At 40.7% G+C, this 23322-nt stretch overlaps 1 protein-coding gene across 1 annotated transcript in view; it reads left to right on the top strand.

Annotated features, from left to right (window-relative positions):
* The window catches only part of KL (klotho), a 47407-nt gene that overhangs the window by 19083 nt on the left and 5002 nt on the right, over positions 1-23322 (top strand). The window contains exons 2-3 of the mRNA XM_043576600.1: positions 17691-18201; positions 18945-19213. Of these exons, the coding sequence (XP_043432535.1) occupies positions 17691-18201; positions 18945-19213 (780 nt within the window). The remainder of the gene's footprint in view (positions 1-17690; positions 18202-18944; positions 19214-23322) is intronic.

Below are 23322 nucleotides of genomic sequence, written 5' to 3' on the forward strand. Positions count from 1 at the left end.
TTGGCCTCAACTCTAACTCCTGCCCCTCACTCACTGTCCTCCAGTCCTGCCGAAGGTCTTGCTATTATGCCTTGGGAATGTTTCTCCCATCCCACCTGACCCCCAAATCCACAGAATCAGCTTCCTCACCTGTTTTAAGCCTATGCTCAGAAGCCACTTTCTCAAGTGAGGCACAGCCTGACCACCCCGTCCAGAACTGCTTCTCCCAGAGAGGCCTGGCCTGTGAAGGAAGTAGAGAGACCTACTTCCTGGCTCAAGAAGTACATCCCGGGAAGCTTGTGTAGAGGGGCGTTCGCCAGATGTGTAGGTACCGTAAATGAAATGTGTGAAGAAGAATTTGGGGGGCTTGGCTTTTAGCTTCAGAATAGAAGACCCTATAAGAGCTATTAAAAAACAAAGCAAGCAAACCAACAAAATCCCTCTGGCATAATAGCGGCTATTAAAAATGCAATCTTCCATTTCTTATGCAATCCTCAGAAGCTCCAGGTCTAATAGTTGCTCAAGTGTCATATACATACTAATTAATACCCCTTGAAGATTATTGGAAGGTCTCTAGATCATAAATGAATCCTACCAAAGCCCAAGGAGAGCAGTTTGGGGAGGGGCAGTGGCGGATAAAGAATACTTTTTGAGGGGTGCGCCTGTGGCTCAGCCGGTTAAATGTCTGACTTTGGCTCAGGTCATGATCTCATGGTTCACAAGTTCGAGCCTCGCATCGGGCTCTGTGCTGATAGCTCGGAGCCTGGAGCCTGCTTTGGATTCTGTGTCTCCCTCTCTCTCTGCCTCTCCCCCCCACTACCTCTCAAAAATAAATAAAACACATTAAAAATTTTTTTAAAGAATAATCTTTGAGGATTATTTAAGATCACAGAAAAATTATCCTAGATATGGGAATGGGGCCGAATGACTGGGTATCTTCCTGAGCTGAGGCCTGGAGCTGGCTTACCCGGGTCAATCCCATTCTCTGATCCTTATTTCCTGGTGTGCCTTTGCTTGATTTGTTATTCACTATGGATCAGGGGTACTTTAAGTTCTGTGAGGGTAGGTGTTAATGGAGATGATTCTTACCCAATAAGAACACATAGGGATTTTGCCCTATAGAGATGTCAAAGGAGACTAACACCGCAACATATTTAATGGGGGAAAAATGAAAGATTGTTGCACACACCACCAAGAAAATGCATCTCCTCTCCTTGGCGCCCAGACCACCCTTATTTTGTTCTGAATTTTCTGTACCACTTACCACCTTCTAACATTCTTTATAGTCATGTGTATTATGTTTGCCCTTTATTATCTCTTCTGCTAAAATAGAAGCTCCATAAGGGCAGAAATTTTTGCCCAATTTGTTTACTGTTGCCTCCCCAAGTGCTAGAACTGAGCCAGGCAGGTAAATAAATGCTTAGTATATAATACATATTATATAATAAATAAATATACAGGCAGCTCAAAATTACTTGCAGAATGAGAACATCCCTTAACTTAGACCAGTGATTTTCAAGTGCTTGGAACTTGACCCATGGTAAAAAATTGACATATTCACAACTGAAACGGAACTTTCACGAAGCAGCACTTACCTACCCTTACTATACACGGCACACTCTGATAATTTCTAATGAGTCCTAGTCTAGGTTTTCCAAATTGCTGTAGCTCCTCATAACTGGATGTCACGACCAGACTCTGCGGTGAAAAAACGACAAGGAACTGTGGTAGAAATTGCTACCACATGAGGTAAATGGGAAAGAGGGTGGAAATGGAGGGGTAGTTACCTTCTACTGGCTACTCCACAAAACATATTTTATATTTCCATAACCTTACCCCATCTGACAACACAGAAACCCTCGCACGCTTACATGTCACTTTTTCTTTGGGTGGAAAGTGTTCTCTACCTGCGAGGGGAATTGAGTTATTTTGAAAGCAAAGAGCCGTAAATGAGTCTGTGAACTGATAAATGATCTTAAAGTCTCAGAGAGAGTCACTCAGTTGGCATCTGCTGTTGATAATTCAGAGCAGGAGAATTAGGAGAAGAGGCAGAGGTAAAACATTTAGAAAGTAAAGCTGACTATTACGAGGAAAATACTTTTCTCGGTTTTGCGGAAATTGGAGAGCAGCTGTGTCATGAGGGTATTATAGATTTACGTTGGTGATTTTAGTAATGGATGTTTACTGAAAAGATTCTAGCTGATGGATGAACCACAGGATGCTTTTGCTGACTGTGTGATAAACATCCCTTATATGAGTTCTTTATCTTCTTGTCCCTTTTTCTCATCTAGCCTCATGTCTCCCTACCTGTTCCTTCACCATTCTCATTTTGTTGCTATTAGAAAAACAGAGATACAAAATCCAGGGATTGGAACTCCTCTATGTCTCTGATAACATGGTGATTAGTGGACTAGGTGGGTTTTGGTCACAAGCCAGATATTTTGTTAACAACCTGGCATCAGTGATTTGGAAGGATTTTTATAGCAGCATGATTTAGTATTAAGTAGAATGAATTAACTGATGTTGATTAGTTCTGTACAGATAAATGAGGCAAGAAACTTGATCTCTGATTTATTGATGTATTTACTCAAAATGAGTTATGAAATGCCTTTTACTTCATTTGAAGGAAGTTTATGCTTAAAAATGAATGAATAAGGCCTTTTATGTAACCTGCTTTGGAAAAATCCAGACAAAATGCTTATAGGTAACAAAACTCCAAAATCATGCCATGATTTAAAAAATCTACCTTGGCTTTGTCTTGACTAGTTTAAAAGCATACCTTTACCTGAGTGAGGTCTTATAGAATCTCAAATTTGGTTATATGTGTATTTAGGGATTCTATATTTGCAAATGACCAACCCCAACTAAAACTAGATTAAGGAAGAAAAGAGATTTTAATAGAAAGACACTGGGATAATTCACAGAATTGGAGAAAAGCTCCAAGGACTTTAGGAATTGGACTTTCAGGTAATTATTACCATGTTGGGGGGGTGCTGAGGGTGGCAATCTCTCTCTCCCTCCCTCTCTCTCTCTCTGTCTTGCCCTTGGGTTTGCTTGGCTTCTTTACATCTCACTGCAGAGGGTCTCTTCCTATACCAACAACCCCAGATTTACTCCAGAAGGAGGGGAGAGACTTGCCTCTACTTCAGCAGAAAAATCTCAGGGAGAATCTCTCATTGGGTCATTCACCTTGAAGTTGAAACTGAATCCTCTCTTATGTCTATTTATTTCATATAAGTACAGATGAGTCCATAAACTAGGTAATACTACACAGGCTTTATCTGTAGCTAACTATAATTTATGAAAATTATTGATGATCATTTGTTTTTTGATGATCATTTGATTATTTGCTAACAAATAATTTGTTCCATTTAATCCCTCAGTCCTGGATTATTTCAACTAATCCTTCTTGTTTTCCCTTTAGATTGTTTCACCTAATCTAAGAACTATGTCTGGCACATAGTAGCTACTCAATAAATATTTGACTAAAAGGATAAATAAATAATCTCATATTGTTAGATGTTCAGGCTGTTTCAATTCAACTCTTGTTGATGAGGAGTGTAGAGCCTTGCTGAAGAGCCACTAATTTATGAAGAACTATGAAGAAGCATGGTTCTACTCCAGCTACATATGTTCAGGGTGTGGTGGGAAAGGAACGTCTAAATGCATCCAGGACGCCAAACAAGTCTTCACAGAGGAGAGGAGAATTGAGCTGAATTTGGAAGGAGTGGACTTTTACAGAGAGTAACTCGGGAAAATATCACTAAGAGTAAGCAGGGTTAATTATGAACTCTTCTTAGAAGAAACAAATTCAAAACAGGAGGCAGGGAGGGCCACAGATAACAGAGGAAAAGTAGAATGCCATTTCAGGATTGATAGGCTGTCATCCAAGGTAGAGCCCTGGGTGAGGGGTATCGAGAAATTGACTTGTCTGTAGTAAAAGAGCTGGTCGGGAAGGGATGAGATATGAAACTTGTATGGATATGAAACTGTACGAGTCCTACTTCTTAACTTGTGAGAGGCCATGAGGCTTGGTGCTCAAGCTAGAAATTCTACTTCCCCGGAAGTCCAAAGTGAAGGCAAGAAAGGCCAGCGGCTGCTTATTACCATACATGTATCTCCCGGGGTGTCAGGGAAGGTGGAGCTGAGGCCCTGGGCACAGGTTGGGACTCGGAAGGTAGAGTCAGGTCCTGGGCAACATTTGAGGAACCACACACAGAGACTACCGGTCCTGGTATTTTTGTGGCTAAACATTCTAGCGGGTTATGTTTGGAAATTATTTTTGTGCTCTCTTAAATTGTTGTTTTGTGGAGGCTGCTTGAAATTCCATCTGCAGTAACAACAGTTTGTAATCCACAGAACTGTGCTCATAGAAACAAAAGGGTTAATTTGGTCTACAAACACGAACACTGGATAGCTGGCATACGTGTGTAACAGCACAGGGTGGCAGTGACTTTTAGGAAAGTCCTTAGACATGTGATCGTGATATTGTTCTTGTAGTAAAAGGATGCCAAAAGCAGAAAATAGCAACTCTCTGGGGCTCTCCAAAATTTGTCTAGTCCTTTGACCTTTCTTAAAAGAATGTACCTCTAATTTAGAACTACACAACACTTCGAGGTCTCTTCTTGGGTGGAAAGTAGACAGAAATTAGCTGCTTGAATTATTTTTTGCTTATGGGCTGCATTTCAGTTCTTTAGCCACTGGTCTCAGTCAATTTAATTATGATTATTTGTAGGATTAAGTTAATCTGTTAAGAATTATTCCATTTCATTTTTTAAAAAAATATATCTGAGGAATGATAGCCAAAAGTGACCCTGTCAGTGTTACCTCTGAAATGTATTTGAACGATTGTTAATACCATCCATGTCTTCTCCAACTTTTGACGCATACACCCAGCCATCAACCAGGCATCTTCACCCAAATATCAGACCCACGGTCCAAACAGAACTTGATCACTTTCCTTCCCAAGTCCCTTACTTGTTGCTTTCTCTGTTGTCCTTGATTCTTTCCCTGCCTCACAAGTCACGTGTAATTCATCGGCTAGTTCTACTGATTGATTCCACCTTCAGTGATGGCTGAAATCTGGCCACTTCTATCTACCTCCTTTGGTCCAAACCAACATCATCTTTTACTGGGACCACAGCAATAGCTGCCTAACTGCTTTCCTTGTTCCTATGTTGCCCTCCTGGAGTCTGTTTGCCACATAGCAGTCAGTGATCTCTTAAAAATCATAAATTAAATTCCATTACTACCACACTGAATCATAAACTTACCCGATGGGTCACAATCATAAGTTTTTTCATATATTGACTTATTTAATCCCCGTAAGGATATGAACGTAAGGTGCTATACTTGTTCTTATTTTACAGATGAGGAAACAGAGGCACAGAGAGTTAGATTATATGTCTAAGGTCACACAGCTAATAAGGGCACAGATTTAGAACAGTCTGACCTAGCCCATGTTCTTAATCACTAAGCTTAACTATCTAGTGAATTTCACCTAATTTAGAATGAAATCTACCCTATGACACAGCAATTTCACTGTACTAATAGGTATTTACCCAAAGGATACAAAAATATAGATTTAAAGGGGCACATGCATTCTGATGTTTATAGCAGCATGTTATCAACAATAGCCAAACAATGGAAACAGCCCAAATGTCCATCAACTGATGGATGGATAAAGAAGATGGGGTATGAGTGTGTGTGTGTATGTGTGTGTGTGTGTGTGTGTGTGTGTGTGTAATGGAATACAACTCAGCCATCAAAAAAAAAAAAAAAAAAGGAAATCTTGCCATTTGCAATGACATGGATGGAGCTCAAGTGTATTATGCTAATTATGCTAAGTAAAATAAGCCTGTCAGAGAAAGACAAATACCATGTGATTTCACTCATATGTGGAATTTAAGAAACAAAACAGATGAACATAGGGGAAGGAAAAAAAAAGAGAGGGAAGTCAACTATAAGAGACTCTTAACTACAGAGAACAAACTGAGGGTTTCTGGAGGGGAGGTGGGTGGGAGATGGGCTACATGGGCAATGGACATTTGTGATGAGCACTGGGTGTTTTAGGTAAAGGATGAATCACTAAATTCTACACCTGAAACCAATTTTACCATATATGTTACCTAGCTAGAATTTAAATAAAACCTTGAAAAGAAAAAAAAATGGAATAAAATCAAACTCTTCACTGCGCCCTATGAGGCTGAGCCAACCGCGTCCCAGCCTGACGCAGGTCTGGCTCCCCAAGAAGCAGATCTTGAGTCAAGAAGTGCTTGCAAGAGAAGTCAGTGAGGGCATGAGAGCAGAACAGGGAAAGGGAAAAGACAAGCTATGTTGCCATCTCAGCTTGATCCCTTGCGGGACCTCTGGACTGTAAGTTGTATCCCACAATTGCCTTTCAGGTGGATTTTGAACTCCCACACCTGTCTGTCATTGCCAACAGCCCACTCGGCTAGGAGGTGGGAGGAGTGGGGGCTCAGTGTCTTGTCTGATCTTCTCTTTGAGGAGATTCTCCCTTTGCCTTCTGTACGGTTTACCTCCCACCTGCCACATGCCCACAGGACCCACAGATCTCTACACTGGCCCCATCCTCTACCCAGAATGCTTTTCCCCTCCAGGGCTCCTTTAGCAGCCTTCATTTGTCATGTTATTGATAGACCTCTACTCAAACATCCCTGATCAAAGAAGGCTTTCATACTGTACTCCCCCATCCTGACCCCTGCCACCTCTGATTCTCTTACTCAGCTTTATTTCAAGGACCTCTCTTCCTCCCTAGAATGTAAGCTGCATGAGATCAGAATCTTATTTTGAGTCCTATTGATTTCTAGAAACTTAGACAAGTGCCTAGAACATTTGTTGAATGAATAAATGAGTGAGTGAATAAATGAGTATTGATACCCTTAATTAAAAGCTAAATAACTACAAATTAAAAAAAAATTTTTTTTAATGTTTATTTTTGAGAGACAGAGCATGAGCAGGGGAGGGGCAGAGAGAAAGAGGGAGACACAGATCTGAAGCGGGCTCCAGGCTGTGAAATGTCAGCACAGAGCCTGACACAGGACTCGAACTCACAAGCCATGAGATCATGACCTGAGCTGAAGTCGGACGCTTAACCAACTGAGCCACCCAGGCACCCCAACTGCAAAATTTTTTTAAGCAACAAATTACTACTGTAGTTTCAGAAATAAATTAGTGTTTCAGAGAAAATCAGTTTTCTCTTGCCATGTAAATCTTAGATAACTCTATTTCTGTCCGCAAAATAGCTTCGCCTGTGACTAAGGTTTTCTTTCTTTCTCTATAGATCTTTAAAATTGACGTGCATATTTTAATGTATACTTTGATAAATTTTGGCAACTGCATACACTTGTGTAACCAACATTCCAATGAAGATCAGAACATTCCCATCACCCCAGAGTTTCCTTGTGATTCTTTTTTTCTTCTTTCTTTTGTTAATGTTTATTTATTTTTGAGAGAGAGAGAGAGAGAGAGAGAGAGAGACAGATGGAGTGTGAGCAAGGGAGGGGCAGAGAGAGAGGGAGACACAAAGTCCAAAGCAGGCTCCAGGCTCTGAGCTGTTAGCACAGAGCCCGATGCAGGGCTTGAACCCACAAACTGTGAGATCATGACCTGAGCTGAAGTCAGACGCTTACCCTACTGAGCGACCTAGGAGTCCCCTTTGTGACTCTTTCTAATCAATTTTCACCCACCATAGGAAACCACTGTTCTGATTTCTATCACAGCAGGCTGATTTTTGAATTTTATGTGAATGGAATCACGCTACCATAGGCTTGTATTCTTTGTGTCTTGGTTCTTTTGCTAAATATAATATTTTTGAGGCCAATCCCTATTGTTGCATTTAACAGCAGTTCATTCTTTTTATTGCTGAGTAGTATTGCATTGTAAAAACAGACAGGATTTATACATACTCCTGTTGATGGACATCTGTGTTATTTTCAGTTTTTTGCTATTGTGAATAATGCTATTGTAAGCATCCTTGAACCGTTCACTCTTGTTTTTATCTTGACATTGTGTCTTTTTGTGGACCTATTTTGTCATTTCTTTTGGGTAAATACCTAGATGTGGAATTTCTGGGTTATAGAGAAAGCCCATGTTTAACTTTATAAGAAACTGCCGAATTATTTTCCAGAGTGGTGGTACTAATTACACTCCAAGCAGCAATGTATGAAAGTTCCAGCTGCTTTTCATCCTTGTCAGAATTTGCTGTCAGTCTTCAGCTGTGGCATTCCTGTGCATATGATAGCTCACTGTGGTTTTAATATGCATTTCCCTGATAATGTTGGTGTTGAGTACCTTTCCATGTGCTGATTGAACATTGGTGTAGATGCTGTTGTGAAAATGTCTGCTCAGATCTGTTGTTCATGGTGGTGATATGGTTGATTTCTTTTTTTGTTATGAATTGATAGGATTCTTGTATTTATTATGAATACAACTCTTTTGTCAGATGTGTGTATATATATATATATATATATTTTATACATATACATATTTCTCCTCAGTGCTTTGTCTTTTTTGTTAACTTTTTTGATGAGAAGATTTTAATTTTGATGTAGTCCACTTCATCTGTTTTTTCTTTTATGATTAGTGCTTTCTGAATTCTAAGAAATCCTTACTGTGAGATTCAGAGGCTATGTTTTATTCTGTGAGTTTATAGTTTTATATTTTACATTTGGGCCTGTGGTCTATCTCAGATGAATTTTTATGCAAGGTGTAAGGTTGGGTTCATTTTTGCCCATAATGGTTTCCCAATTGTTGCAAGAGAGTTTGTTGAAAAGGTTTTTTTTTTTTTTTTTTGCCATCTAAGGATTTGTTCAAAATCAATTTGCATTAGGCCTATTTTTGAATTCTTTATTCTTCTCCTTTGATCTATTTGTCTATTCTTATGCCAATATCACACCATATTGAATATTATAGCTTTATAGTAAGTCTTGAAATCAGGTCCTGTGAATGCTTCAACTTTGTTCTTCCTCTTGCAATTTATTTTAATTTATCTATGTCCTTTGAATAATCACATACATTTTAGAAACAACTCATTAATGTCTACAAAAAAATGTATTGGAATTTTGTATGGGATTGTGCAGAATCTAGAGATCAGTTTGGGGAGGATGGATAAGTTTCAGTGTTGAATCTTCCAGTGAGTAAACATGGTATCTCCCCCATCCAACCTTGTACCAGAGATCTGAGCCTAAACAATAAGGAAATCGTACACCAAAAGGCAGAACTAAAAAAATAAAATAAAATTTAAAGAAAGTGATATCCTTCTCCTTTTTCTATATCTTCTTGAGCCGTTTTTAGTACTTTGTGTATTTCTAGGAATTTGTTCATTTCATCTAGGTTATCTCATTTGTTGGCATACAATTTTTACCATCTTCCCTTATAATCCTTTTATTATGGAAATAGATATACAGAAATGATCAGTAATAGTGTCCCCACTTTTGTTTCTGATTTTAGTAATTTGAGTCTTCTCTCTGTTTTTCTTAGTCAGTCTAGATAATTTATCAGATAATTGTCTAGATACTCTTCTCTGTCGTGTTTCTATCTACTCTAATCTTCATTATTCCTTTTATTCTGCCAGCTGTGAGTTTAGTTTGCTCTTCTTTTTCTTTTTCCTTAAGGTGGAAGGTTAAGTTCTTGCTTTGAGGTCTTTCTTTTTTAATATAGTGATTTACAGGTATAAAGTTATCTCTGAGTACTGCTTTTGCTGTGTCTTCTAAGTCTTGGTGCATTGTGGTTTTGTTTTTATTCAGCTTTTGTTTTTATTCATAAGTGTTTCCTAATGTCCCTTGTGATTTCTTCTTTGTTGATTTTTAGGAGTGTGTTCTTTAATTTCCACAGATTTATGAATGTTATTGATTTCTTGTTTCACTTCACTGTGGTCAGAGAAGATACTTTGTATGATCTCAATCTTTTAAAATTTATTAAGGATTGCTTTGAGTCCTCACATATGGTCAATTCTTGGGAATGTCTCATGTGCACTTGAGAAAAATGTGTATCTGTTCTTGTTGGGTGGGGTGTTCTGTGTGTCTCTTAGCTCGGATTGACTTCTAGTAATGTCCAAGACCTCTGTTTACTTGTTAACCTTCCGTCTAGAGTTTCTGTCCATTATTGAAAGTCGAGTATTGAAGTCTGCAACAGGTATTATCAAATGATATATTTCTCTCTTCAATTCTATCAATTTTTGTTTCATTAATTTTCTTCTCTTCTTCGTGTGCAAATGTTTGTAACTGTTACATATTCTTGAAGGATTGACCCTCTTACCCATATGTAATGTTCTTCTTTGTCTCTTGTAACAATTTATTTATTTATTTATTTAAATTTTTTTGAATGTTTATTTTTGAGAGAGACAGGGTGTGTGAGCGGGGTGGGGGGGTGGTGCAGAGAGAAAGGGAGACAGAATCCGGAGCAGCCTCCAGGCTCCGAGCTGTCAGCACAGAGCCTGACGCGGGGCTCGAACCCACAAACTGCAAGATCATGACCTGAGCTGAAATCAGACGCTTAACCAGCTGAGCAACCCAGGCGCCCCAAGTCTCTTGTAACAATTTTTGACTTAAACTATATTTTGTCTCATATTAGTAATGCCATGCCATTTCTCTTTTGGTACATTAAAAAAAACCTTTTTTTAATGTTTATTTATTTGAGAGAGAGACAGAGTATGAACAGGGGAGGGGCAGAGAGAGGGAGACACAGAATCTGAAGCAGGCCGTGCTGTCAGCACAGAGCCCCACATGCGGCTTGAACTCATGAGCCGTGAGATCATGACCTGAGCCAACATTGGGTGTTCAACTAACTGAGCCACCCAGGCACCCCTCTTTTGGTACATTTTTAAAAATATTGTTGTGTTTGACCTCCAGTTACTTTTTGCATATCTATTCCAGGGATGTTTGGTTTCTAATTTTTGTTTCTTAAATTTTTTGGCAGATTTTTACATCACTGTTACACTAACTTCACAAATTGAATTGAGAACGACCTCTCCTCTATTTTCTAAATGAATTTTTGTGGAATTGGTATATTTTTTCCTTAAGTCTTTGATAGAACTCACTAGTGAAATTACCTGGGGTTAGAGTTTGTGTTTTTTTTGTTGTTGTTGTTTATTTATTTATTTTGAGAGAGAGAAAGAGAGAGGGCACATGCACATGAGCTTGAGTGGGGAGGGGCAGAGAGAGAGGGAGAGAGAGAGAGAGAGAGAGAGAGAAAATCCTAAGCAGGCTCTGTGCTGTCAGCAGCAGACACTATCTGTCTTTTACTTGGAGCATTTAGTCTATTTTCATTTGAGTAATTATTGGTACGATTGGGTTTGTGTTTACCATTTTGCTGTCTGCTTTCTATTTATTTCATTGGTTTTTGTTTGTATTTTTCTTTAAGCATTCTTCTAGGTGAATCAAATATTTTTTAGTATTTCATTTTTGTTATCCTACTGGCTTTTAAGGTAAACATTTAATATATTTTTGTGGTTTCTTTAAAGATTATTCATCCTGGGGCACCTGGGTGGCTTAGTCGGTTAAGCATCCGACTTTGGCTCAGGTCATGATCTCACAGTTCATGAGTTCGAGCTCTGCTCTGAGCTCTGTGCTGACACTCAGAGCCTGGAGTCTGCTTCGGATTCTGTGTCTCCTTCTCTCTCTGCTCGTGCTCTGTCTGTCTCTCTCTCTCTCAAAAATAAAGAAACATGAAAAAATTTTAAAATAGAGATTATTCACCCTAATTATATAGTCTATGTAGAATTAATATTATTAATCCCCTTTGATAAAATTTTCACTTTATATATTTTACTTTTCAGTTCTAGAATTGTCATGCTTTCTTTGAGTTTCCGTTTCTCTGTTGTTATATGCTGTTATTCCACATCATTCACTTTTTATATCTATCTTTTTCTTGAAATCTTCGAACATACTTGTAATAGCTATCTTAAAATTCTTTTGGGTCATCTTGGCTTTGGTTTCTGTCCTTTTGATTTTTTTTTAATTAAGATTTTTATTTTCTTGCTTTTTCAATGTCTAGTAAATTTTTTTTTATTATGCCTGGACAATATAAATAACACATGATAGGAAGTCTGGCTTATGCCACTTCCTTTAAAGGGTGTGGTATTTTGCTCTTCCAAGCAATTACTTTACCAAGGATTCTCTTGAACCCACTAGGCTTGGATGTAGTCTTTGTTAGAGCTGGTGTGTCTTAGTTTTGTCCTTATTCCTCACGTATGACCTTTATGGATTTCGGTTGAATGTCTGAAGTATTCAGCCATGTTTCTCTATTGTGCCTCTCTAGGTACAGCCTTTTGTATTCAGCTCGCAGACCTGTGGCGTCTGCTCTTTGTGAAGCCCTGCAGAATCTCGTCTTCTTCATAGTTAGCCAAGGACTGCTGGGAAATCCTCATGCAGAAATCTGGGCCCTCCCTCTGTGCCCTTCTCTTCGACATGTGGATCTTCAGCAGCCCGTATCACTGAGCTCTGCCTTCTCAGCTCAGCAGTGCTGCTGTGTTGCTTGGGCTTCATTTCCCTCATCCAAGTCTGGAAACCGAACCGTGGTAGAATGCTGGAGTGGACGTGGGGTTCATCTTCCATGTTTCCCGTCCCTATTTTTTAAATACCCAGTTTGTGTGAAAGTTTTCATTGAGCTCTGTGAAGGGTACAAATAGGTAAATGACAAGGAGTCGTTTAACCAGAGAGAAAATGTTTATATGTGTTTATGGAATTCAGAATATTTCAGTTGACTTCTAAAATGTGGTGACACTAGCTGATTGGCAGAAAGAAATATAAGATTAATTTTTTTTCTTAGATTTTTCAGAACGTAGATTGCAAAATCAACCATGAGGCTAGGAAGGAAGTGGAGAGGACATTATACACCGTGTCATATGCCCCACATTAGATCATTAGCACATCTTGGGACTATGCAGTATTATTCTTAAGAGCCTACTATGCCAAATCCATTCTAATTTATTTTTGTGATGGTGTGCACCTGAAAGTTTTCTGTCTTTCAAGGTCTCAGAAATAAAATACAACCAGGGTATGTGATGAGAGTTTTCCTGTTCTGGCTCAGAAAAATGTTCGCTTGTGTCGACTCTCTTTGGTCTGGTTTTCACTGCCAGCCTTCATTCCTCCATATCTGTTTGTTATACGTATTCTGCCCCAGACACTTTGCTAGAATCTGGGAATAGACACATAAAAGACCTAGTCAAAGACTTGGAAACACCTACAATCTAGACATTTGAATGAATGCAACCCAATATGGTGAAGGTCTTTTAATAGAGGGCAGCTGTGGAGACACATGGAGTGGACACTTCAGGGCAGAGAGAGGGAAGATGTCAAGGAAGACTTCCCAGAAGGGTGATGTCTGAGCTGAGTTTTGAAGCGGGGTGGAACTGGAGGGACTGGGGATAGGAAAACTTGAGAGAGATGCACCCATGAAGGCATGGGAGCCTAGCGATTTCAGACCTTCGTGGAGGGTTCCATGCACCCGGGATTCAGGACTTGAGGCAGAGACCATAAGGCACAACAAAGAAAAATTAGGCAGGGGTTATTTAGATCACGGCTTTCAAATTACTATCATGGACAGTTCAGCAGGGCCAGCCATCCAGCTCCTATGAGCTATTTTTCATTTTTAAATTTTAAGTAAAAAAAAACAAAAACAAAACTCTAAAGAAATACATGTGTATGGTAGGAAATGAAAAAATATAGATAAGCAAATTGAAGAGAATTATACCACCCACAATCCTGCTACAAAAGCTCTTTTAACAACTTATAAATCATTTCAGATTTGTATGTGTTTTCCTTTAATAAAAAATTCTGTTAAACTCTACTTACTATTTTGTAGCCCGCTTTTCTGTTCAGTTAGTATTTTAGAAACAGTTTTAACATGTAAATGGACGTTCTTCCGTATTGTTTATAATGTCTGAATAGTAGTATATCTTTAGTCATACCATAATGTGTTTAAAAATGCACGTATGGGTGTGAATGTATTTGAATATTGGATATTTCAATTGTTTCAATATTTCGCTATTGGAAATAGTTCATAGATAAACATTCTTACATACACCCTTAATTACTTCCCTGAGTCTATGACAATAGCTTTATTAAATGTCAATCTTAAAATAACAAGTTTGTAAGATTAACGTACCTGGAATAATTAGAAAGCAATGCAAAACCAAACATAACCATGTGTCCCTCTTAATCGTCCTTAGTTGTTGCCACACCTTAAGTAGTGACCGTCCCACACCTTGCCTTACAGTAGTCGACTACTCAAATCTACCATCAGAAAATGGAATGAAGGTGAATGAAGCAGGGTTCAGTTCAGTTTAACAGGCAATGGAAGGGGATGAGGGAAGCCAGGGAGCTCAGTCTGGGGAGGAAGGCATCATTACCTGCAGTAGATGCAAGAGAGGTATGCCTGAGACTCAGAGAGCACCCAGAGGAGGGACATGCAGCCCAGTGTGGCAGGTTGGGTGGGGGTGAGGGTGGGAGGGCCTCCAGGAGTGGGATGACCACCAAGTTGGACTGTGGTGGAGAGCAGTCAAATAACAGATCAAGTAGGGGTTTGGGGAGTAGGGTGAGTGGTTAAGACAAGTGACATCCAAGATGCTTTCTATATTTGTTTGCAATCTCCAGAAAAACAGTTCACCCTTCCTTCCCTTTTTGGTTCTCTTCAGCCCCTCAATGCATGGGTTGATGGCAGTCCACATTGGTGAGGGTGGTCTCCTTTACTCAGCCTTCCTATTCAAATGCTAATCTCTTCCAGAAATACCCTCATAGACACACCCAGAAATAATGTTGTTATGGTTTTGTTAAATTAACATTTGTTAAGTGGAGCATAGTGCTGTATGGTGAGCCCCAGTTCAACAACAGAGCACAAGAGAACTTGAAATAGAGAAGTCTGTTACTCACAGGTCCTGGAGGAAGTACTCGGCCTTAAGGGGCCACATGGGGACAAAGAGAGAGGCAGAACCCAAATACATGGCTTGATTAGGGTTCTTAAGCAAGGGCCAGATTGGTCAATTCAAACCAGAAAGAGGATTTGAGTAAACTCCATGGTGGTCTATCTAAAGGGCCCATAGGGCATACAGGGGCTGGGAGCAAGGGGCGATTCTGGATCACAAGGGCGGTTAGGGAGGTCATGTCAAGACCTTAAATTTGATTGTGACCCTGCAGGCTGCTGTCTAGGGCATGCACTTGCAGGAGGGGCTGATGTCAGGTCAAGGTCCCTCAAGGCTGCATGGCCAAACAAAATGGCTGCTGAGGCAGCATTACCATGGCATAGTTTAGCTAAACCCTTGACAAGCATTTTACCAGCTATCTGGGGGGACCTAAGTCCAGTCAAATTGACACATAAAATTAACCATCAACTTCCCAATGCTGCAAATATATACTTCTATAAAATAATAAACTACTTAGTAGACATTTTTACTTGCATCATATCACATGATCCCCATCGTGTCCTTGCAGGAGAATAGATGCTGTCCCCACTGATACTGAGAAGTACCTGAGGCTCACACTGGTAATAGAAGGGGGAGATGGGATCCCAACCTAAGCCCTAAGCCTCTTCTAATCCAAACCCCAGGTGGCATCAGTACCTCACTTGGGTGCTCTTGGGCTGAATTCCTTAGCAGGTGATATTCCCTGGACCTGTTATGCTTTCCTTTTTTTTTTTTTTTTTTTTTTTTTTTTTTCTGTTCATCCTTTAAGGAGAGAAGGAGTAAGCATTCATGGAGACCTTATTGAATGCAGACTCTGTGTTAGGTGTTTTATGTAAATTATTTAATTGTCATAACATCTCTGTGAAAGACACAAGGAAGTTAGTCTCACCTGCCAGGTTAGGTAGTGTGGTTAAAGGCACCCAAAAATGTGACAGGGCAGGAAGTTTATCTGACATTAGAGACCACGTGTACATTTCTGTGTGGCCCAGGGCATTGGTTTCCAAGCCAGACTTCCTCTGCACCATGTCAAAATATCCAAGGTTAGAGGAGTGGTCCATTAGTGTAGGCTATTCTATGGTAGGACTCCTACTTCTGCTACCTGCAAAACTGACCCAGATTAGGAAGTTCTTGGGTTGCTCTCACTCTTGCCTGGCCTCTTATTTCTATCACAGCAGCTGGTCTGTCGAGGTGTGTCTGTTAGACTTAGAACACGAGTGCCTGTGGGCCTCAGTTGGGCCAAGTTAAGAAAGTGCCTTGATCTGACATTCTGAGGCCTAGCCTGAGATGTTCCTTTTCTTTTCTATTTAACTGTTAAGCGACATGACGAGATGTCTTGACAATGGGGAAGAGAGATATCGGGTGGTGGAGGGGAAGAAGATAAAGGTGGGGGACACCACAAGACCAGCAGCGTAGCACGACTGAGCCCCCCCGCCGAACCACATGGGTGAATGCTACTATTCTTCTGATCAATCTTTTATTCTCCCTTTCCTTCTTAGCATATGGGTAGATGCTTCAGGTCATGAAAAAATATATTCAGTGGAATGAAACATAGTAGATATTTACTAAGAAACTAAAAATGAAAGTTAGACATAAACTATTTTATTCCACTGAAATATTTGGCTGAACTCATAAGAACAGTGATAAGATCATCTTGGACACCTGCACTGAAATGAACCATGAGAAGAATATTTAGGGAAAATGAAGAGCATATTTGGCATACTGAAAGAGCTTCTTCAGGCCCAGGGAGCGGGATGAAATTGGCATGATCATTTTGGAGAATATGAGTCAAACAGAGAACTGGAATGAGGTTTTCAAGGAGGATATATTAGGGGAGTAAAAGGCCAATAAACAGCCCTTGTGTTTGTAGAAAAATATGGAGAGTAAATCAAGGAATTCAAAAGTGAAGAGAAAATTCAAATAAGGGAGGAAAAACCCTGTAATCCTCACTGGTCTTCATAAATACAAAGAAAACAAGCGAAAATGAGATATCAGAAGTCAGCAAGATTTTATGGGAGTATAAAGTTAATCTTAAGCAAAGCCCATTTCATTGCTGTAGGAAACTCCCAGCTGAGTGCTGACTAACTATGGACAGCTGATCTCCTCAAAGCCAAGTTTGGGTGATTCTTGCTCTTGGCTCGTACCCTCGCACTTCTGGGTCCTGTGCGAACCAACACTGTCCCAGAGTTCCAGAGGGTGGGCCGAGGCTAGATATTGGAGTTGGCCCTTTATTGTGCTGATTCTTCTTAGGGAAGAATTAAAATTAAGAATAAAGGGACACGTGTTAGAATTTTAGCTGTCAGAGATGAATACAAAATATCAAATTGACTCCAACAACTTGAGTCACCTCGAAAACTCCCAGTCTCTTAGGATAAAAAATATATAATCCTATTTAGAAATTCCTGGTGTGATCATAATGCAGGATTGGTTCTTTTCACGAAGCCTATTAATTAAAAATTACATAATCCAAAGTCAATTAAGTAGTAAGATATTATAACAAATTCTTATATCATTAACTTCCCAAAGTATGAATAATGACTTCAAGACAAGAAATTCACATTTTCCACTGACTACTGAAAAACAATAGAAATAATTCCAGTCGTGGTAGCAGCTCGCTGTGGGCTGACCTACCCCTGAAATAATTTATTGTTTCCAGGTGACTTTTACATTGTGGGGTGATTCATTAAGTTAGGCTTGATGTGAAACAGACACCAACAGAGTTGAAGATTCAGAAATGTATTGCATATTTCTTCTCGCAATCAGAGATAAATTCACCATTGCTTTTCTTTTATAGGCTCATGCCAAAATCTGGCATCTCTACAATACTTCTTTCCGTCCAACTCAGGGAGGCCAGGTCTCCATCGCCCTAAGCTCCCACTGGATCAATCCTCGAAGAATGACCGACCACAGCATCAAAGAATGTCAAAAGTCTCTTGACTTTGTACTAGGCTGGTTTGCCAAACCCATATTTATTGATGGTGACTATCCTGAGAGCATGAAGAATAATCTTTCACGTCTTCTGCCTGATTTTACTGAAGCTGAGAAAAAGTTCATTAAGGGAACAGCTGACTTTTTTGCTCTTTCTTTTGGACCAACCTTGAGTTTTCAACTGTTGGACCCCCACATGAAGTTCCGCCAGTTAGAATCTCCCAGCCTGAGGCAACTCCTTTCTTGGATTGACCTTGAATATAACCACCCTCAAATATTTATTGTGGAAAATGGCTGGTTTGTCTCAGGGACCACCAAGAGAGACGACGCCAAATATATGTATTACCTCAAAAAATTCGTAATGGAAACCTTAAAAGGTAGGATTGGGGATAAAATTCTAATTTCTTGCCGAAAGCAACAGGAAAATCTTTCAGATGATCTGTAATAAACTATGTGAATTTATAGATTTTAATTGTAATGAAGAAATTCATTTTGGCAATAGTAGAAATGCACTTATGTAACACCTTTCTCATTTGGGGACTTGAGGAACTTAAATTCATTTTTAAACTCATTTTGAAAATGAGAAACTGGGTTATAATGTGTGAAAACACTTGACTTTCAGAGTTAGTACTCTAGAATTTTAGATTATATTAAGGATTAAGTGAATCCCAGGACATCTAGATCTCTGTACATGTTTTTGGGTTCTTATTATTTGCACTGAATAAAACAATTTTTAAAGAAAAAAGAATATCAACCCTTTCTGAAGAAAATATTAAGTAGTTTATTCTTTTAAAGATTGTCTTCACTTATTGTGGCAAGCACAATGCTAGGATAGAAAATGGAGCAAGACCATCATCTCAGGCCCAAAGAACACCTACTGGAAATAAAAATATTCCAAGTAAAAACATACTGGAGATAAGCATGTTGGTGAAGACATTTGTTTGTAGAATTACCCAAGTGTGACAGCCTTTTATTAGTAAGAAAGGTCATTGGTTTACCAAACAGTGACCATTATACACAACTTATTTCCGTAAGTAGTAAACCCCTCAAATGCTCTTGACACATGAGGCCAGTGCCTGGCTAGGGGTCACATTGTTCTTGTCCTCTCTTTTCTTTGCAGCCATTAGGCTGGATGGGGTGGACGTCATTGGGTACACGGCCTGGTCCCTTATGGATGGCTTCGAATGGCACAGAGGTTACAGCATCAGGCGTGGACTCTTCTATGTTGACTTTCTAAGCCAGGATAAGAAACTGTTGCCGAAATCTTCAGCCTTGTTCTACCAAAAGCTGATAGAGAAAAATGGCTTCCCTCCTTTACCTGAAAATCAACCTCTAGAAGGGACATTTCCCTGTGACTTTGCTTGGGGAATTGTTGACAACTACATTCAAGTAAGTCAGCTGACAAAACCAATCAGCAGTCTCACCAAGCCCTATCGCTAGTAAGTAGTGCTTCCTTATTAGGTTGTCATGACACATTGTCCATTCTTTGGGCCAGACGTGATTCCTTAATGAGAACATTAAGGGCACAATTTGGAACATTGCACCCTTCTCTCCACAAATCTTCCTAGCTTCATCTTGCACTTTAAATCAGTCCCAAAGGAGGAACAGATTTAAAATATATGAATATTTAATATCTGAAAAGATAGTAAAAAGATAAAAATACTCCCTTTTAATACAGTGGTTTTGGATGCCTTTTAAAGCAGTTGAGTTCTTCCATAAACAAGATAGGACAAACAACTTCAAATTTTCTGAGATCTCAGTGGAGCTGCTGAGTCTGAGGCAGGAACATTAGGCAGAGCCCTGCCGGGGCTTAGCTGCACCCTGTTGCAGAAACATCTCAAGCGGTGAAAACTCTTGCTCCAATGGTTCACTGCTTGAAGTTTCATTTCTAGAACTAGCTATCGAAAGGGTAAGGAAGTTCTTCAAAATGGTCAACCAATATTTATTGAGCACTTACTACTTAGTTAATCCTCAGTATATTTTTAACTTCCCAATTTTAAAGGAATTTGTTTTCTGGAGCTTGATGGACTATTTTAGGAGGCACTTATTGGATGCTTAGCATGCACAAAGCCCTGTGTTCATTGCCGGGGATGCTCCGTTGAGGGGAGTGCACACTGACATGGGTAAGATTGACCCCTGATTTCAAAGAGGTCTACTGCTGGGCGCCTGGGTGGCTCAGTTGGTTAAGCATCTGACTTTGCTTCAGGTCATGATCTCACAGCTAGTGATTTAGAGTCCCACATAGGGTAAGCTTGAGCCCCGCTTCAGGTGAACACAAACCCTGCTTCGGGTGAGCCCCTCTCCTCTCTCTCTCTCTCTCTGCACCTCATGGGATTCTCTCTCTCTCCCTCTCTCTCTGCCCTCGCTTATTTGCACCCTGTCTCAAAACCAAAAAAAAAAAACAAAAAAACAAAAAAACAAAACAAACAAACAAACAAAAAACCTCATAGAGGTCTACTGAGGGAAAATGATGTACAAATAATATAATAGAGTGCATGGAGCATGGTGTTAAGTGAGCAGGTGCTGGTGGGGTGTTGTTGAAAAGTCTGAGTGTGAAAATAGAAATCAAGACAGAGACATGGGCACCTGGGCCGCTCAGCTGGTTAAGCATCCGAATCTTGATTTTGGTTCAGGTCGTGATCACTCAGGTCATGACCTCACAGTTCGTGAGTTCAAGCCTGTGTTGGGCTCCATGCTGACAGCACGAGCCTGCTTGGAACTCTCTCTCTCTCTCTCTCTGCCCTTCCACCACTTGCATACACACACACACTCCCTCTCTCTCAAAATAAATAAATATTAAAATAAGAGACAAAGTGTGGTATCCATAGACAAGCAAAGGCATTTGGCACTTAGCATGCCGTCGGATGCTTCTAGCCAACTCACTGGTGCAGTAGGAGAGGAAAATCACTTTCCCTCTACCCTTCTGAGTTCTTTAATTATAGGGAAAATTAAAAACAGACTAAAAAGAGAAACACAAGCAGGAGTATATTAACATGTGTACCTGATATATTCATGAGAGATACTCAGACAAAAATGAGTTAAGTCCTTGAGGTGACTTAGAATTCAGGCTTAAATACCAGCTTAATAGAACAAGCTGGAAGCAGAGGTGGAATATATGTCTCTTAGGGAAGAATAAGCAATTTTTAGGAAATATGGATGGGCCCTTAGAAGGATAGATGGGAGCCACAAGAGTTTCTGACAAAGTCTGTCTGGGTCTTGTGGTGGCCTCTGGTCTCCTGTGACGTGTCTCGATCTTCCCTGGGTGATGAAACTCCTGGGAGGGATTGATGAGAACAGAGTTCCTTCTGGAGCATCTGTCTTTAGGCAGGTAAGGGGAGTTCAGAGAAAGCCTTTCCCTGCATGTTATTATTCGAGTGCCTACAGCTCAAAATAGTATACCAGAGGGGCATATTTTGGGGTGGCAGGCCCTGAACTACGGTCACATTTTGGGGTGGCATATTCTGTTACCCTTCAGCTCAAAACAAGTATTTGGAAGAATGGTTGGATCTGAGGGAGGGTCTTTTAGTTGAGCTGGGTTGCTGTTTTCTTGTAAACATCAAATGGCAGTCCTTTATAAGGAAATAAATAACACATTCCTTCATACATTTTTCGCTGGGTTGTATTATTCTTAGGTCTTTTGAAGACCTCAGCTTAAAAGACTTAGTTTTAAGGCACCTGGGTGGCTTAGTCAGTTAAGTTTCCAACTTCGGCTCAGGTCATGATCTCACGGGTTCGAGCCCTGTGTCAGTCTCTGTGCTGACAGCTCAGAGTCTGGAACCTGCTTCGGTTTCTGTGTCTCCCTCTCTCTCTCTGCCCCTCCCCTGATGGTGCATGTCCCCTCCCCCCAAAATAAACAAACATTTAAGAAAAAACTTAGCTTTAAGTCTCAGTCTTAAATCCCTTCTTACATCTAAAAGGCGACTGAGGGACATGTATTAGCCAGGATGTCTGAGCGTAGCTCTGCCCTGTTGGGTTTGGGGTTTTCCGCCCTCCTTCTCTCTCCTCCCTCAGCCTCTGCTCCTACCTCCTTTTCCTAATTTCTCTCCTGCAAGTGGGAACGACAGTGGGCTTCAAATAGGGTCTGGAGGTGCAGAAGTGGCTGGTGAGATGGGCTCCCCATCCTTCCTCCCTCCCCTGTATTTGTGCTCTGGACGGGTTAGTCCCTGGTCTTTGTTCTCTCTCATGACCTTGTGCCAGGCCCCGCTCCCTGCCAGGCTCTGTGTCCTTGGTCACTGAGGGCTCATGCTCTGCCCTGATGTCTAATAGCAGGGCAGGTAGCTCCCACTTCAGTTTTCCGCCAGCATCTCTGTGCAGGCAGTGTGAACTTGGGAGGGACTGCACATTGGAGGGAACTCCTTCCCTCCTGCTCTGCTCCCCACCCCAGGGAGGGTTTGCCTTGGGAACCGGTAAGTAGTGAGAAGGTTTTAAGAGGACCACCTATTTCCTCAAGAGAGCAGAGTAACTCTAGGCAGATGCAACAAGTATGGCAGTGAGGAGGAAGGCAGATGGGGAGAGAATTGCTTTTTCTACCCCTCGGGGGCAGTTGTTTTAAAATTTGATCTGATGCCAACGAGACGTTAGCCCTGGACCCTTCCCCTGAGGCTGCATTGCCATTTTACCTCATCACTTCCGGGGTCGTGGTGGTGGTGGTGGTTGGGGGGGGGGGGGGGGTCTCTGTTCCTCCACCCACTGGAGCTCCCCAGTCTCTCCCACACCGAACCAGCCAAACACAAAACAACTCACTCTCAGACCCTCGGTGGTGGGTGAACTTCTCCAGAAGCTCTCTAGTGGGAAAAGGTTGCCACTGCTGTTTTGTTCTTCCTGCTTTTCACCTTGAGCTTGGCATTATGTTGGCAGGGCCCCTTCCTGAGGGAACTTCCTAACCGACAAAGTGAAATTAGGGCAGTTCTGAGGAGTGTGTGCCTATGTTTTCATTTACAAGCCGTTCTCTATACTTTTCGTACATTGAATTAAAGTCCTGAGAAGTAATTTTTAAACCATTGAAAGTTATCTTTTCCCTCCTGGCTGGTATTTCAGTGACTCCCAGGGTCACTGTCCCTGGACAACCACTAATGCTCATAGTAAATATAGGTACAGAACCTGCCACATGCTGGGGACATAAAGCCTTTTAACATTGGCCACTAATAGGAGAAGGCTTCTTCCACGATAAAGTAAATATATACTGTATATCCATTTCTGAAAGGCTGCCCTTAATTTTTTCATTTTTTTATTAAGAAAAGTTGACAAATAGAGGTTAGATAGAATTGTGCCTAAGTACTTATTTCTTTTTTTTTTTTTTAATTTTTTTAAACGTTTATTTATTTTTGGGACAGAGAGAGACAGAGCATGAACGGGGGAGGGGCAGAAAGAGAGGGAGACACAGAATCGGAAGCAGGCTCCAGGCTCTGAGCCATCAGCCCAGAGCCCGACGCGGGGCTCGAACTCCCGGACCGTGAGATCGTGACCTGGCTGAAGTCGGACGCTTAACCGACTGCGCC

Source organism: Prionailurus bengalensis, chromosome A1, assembly GCF_016509475.1.
Source record: "Prionailurus bengalensis isolate Pbe53 chromosome A1, Fcat_Pben_1.1_paternal_pri, whole genome shotgun sequence".
NCBI lineage: Eukaryota > Metazoa > Chordata > Mammalia > Carnivora > Felidae > Prionailurus > Prionailurus bengalensis.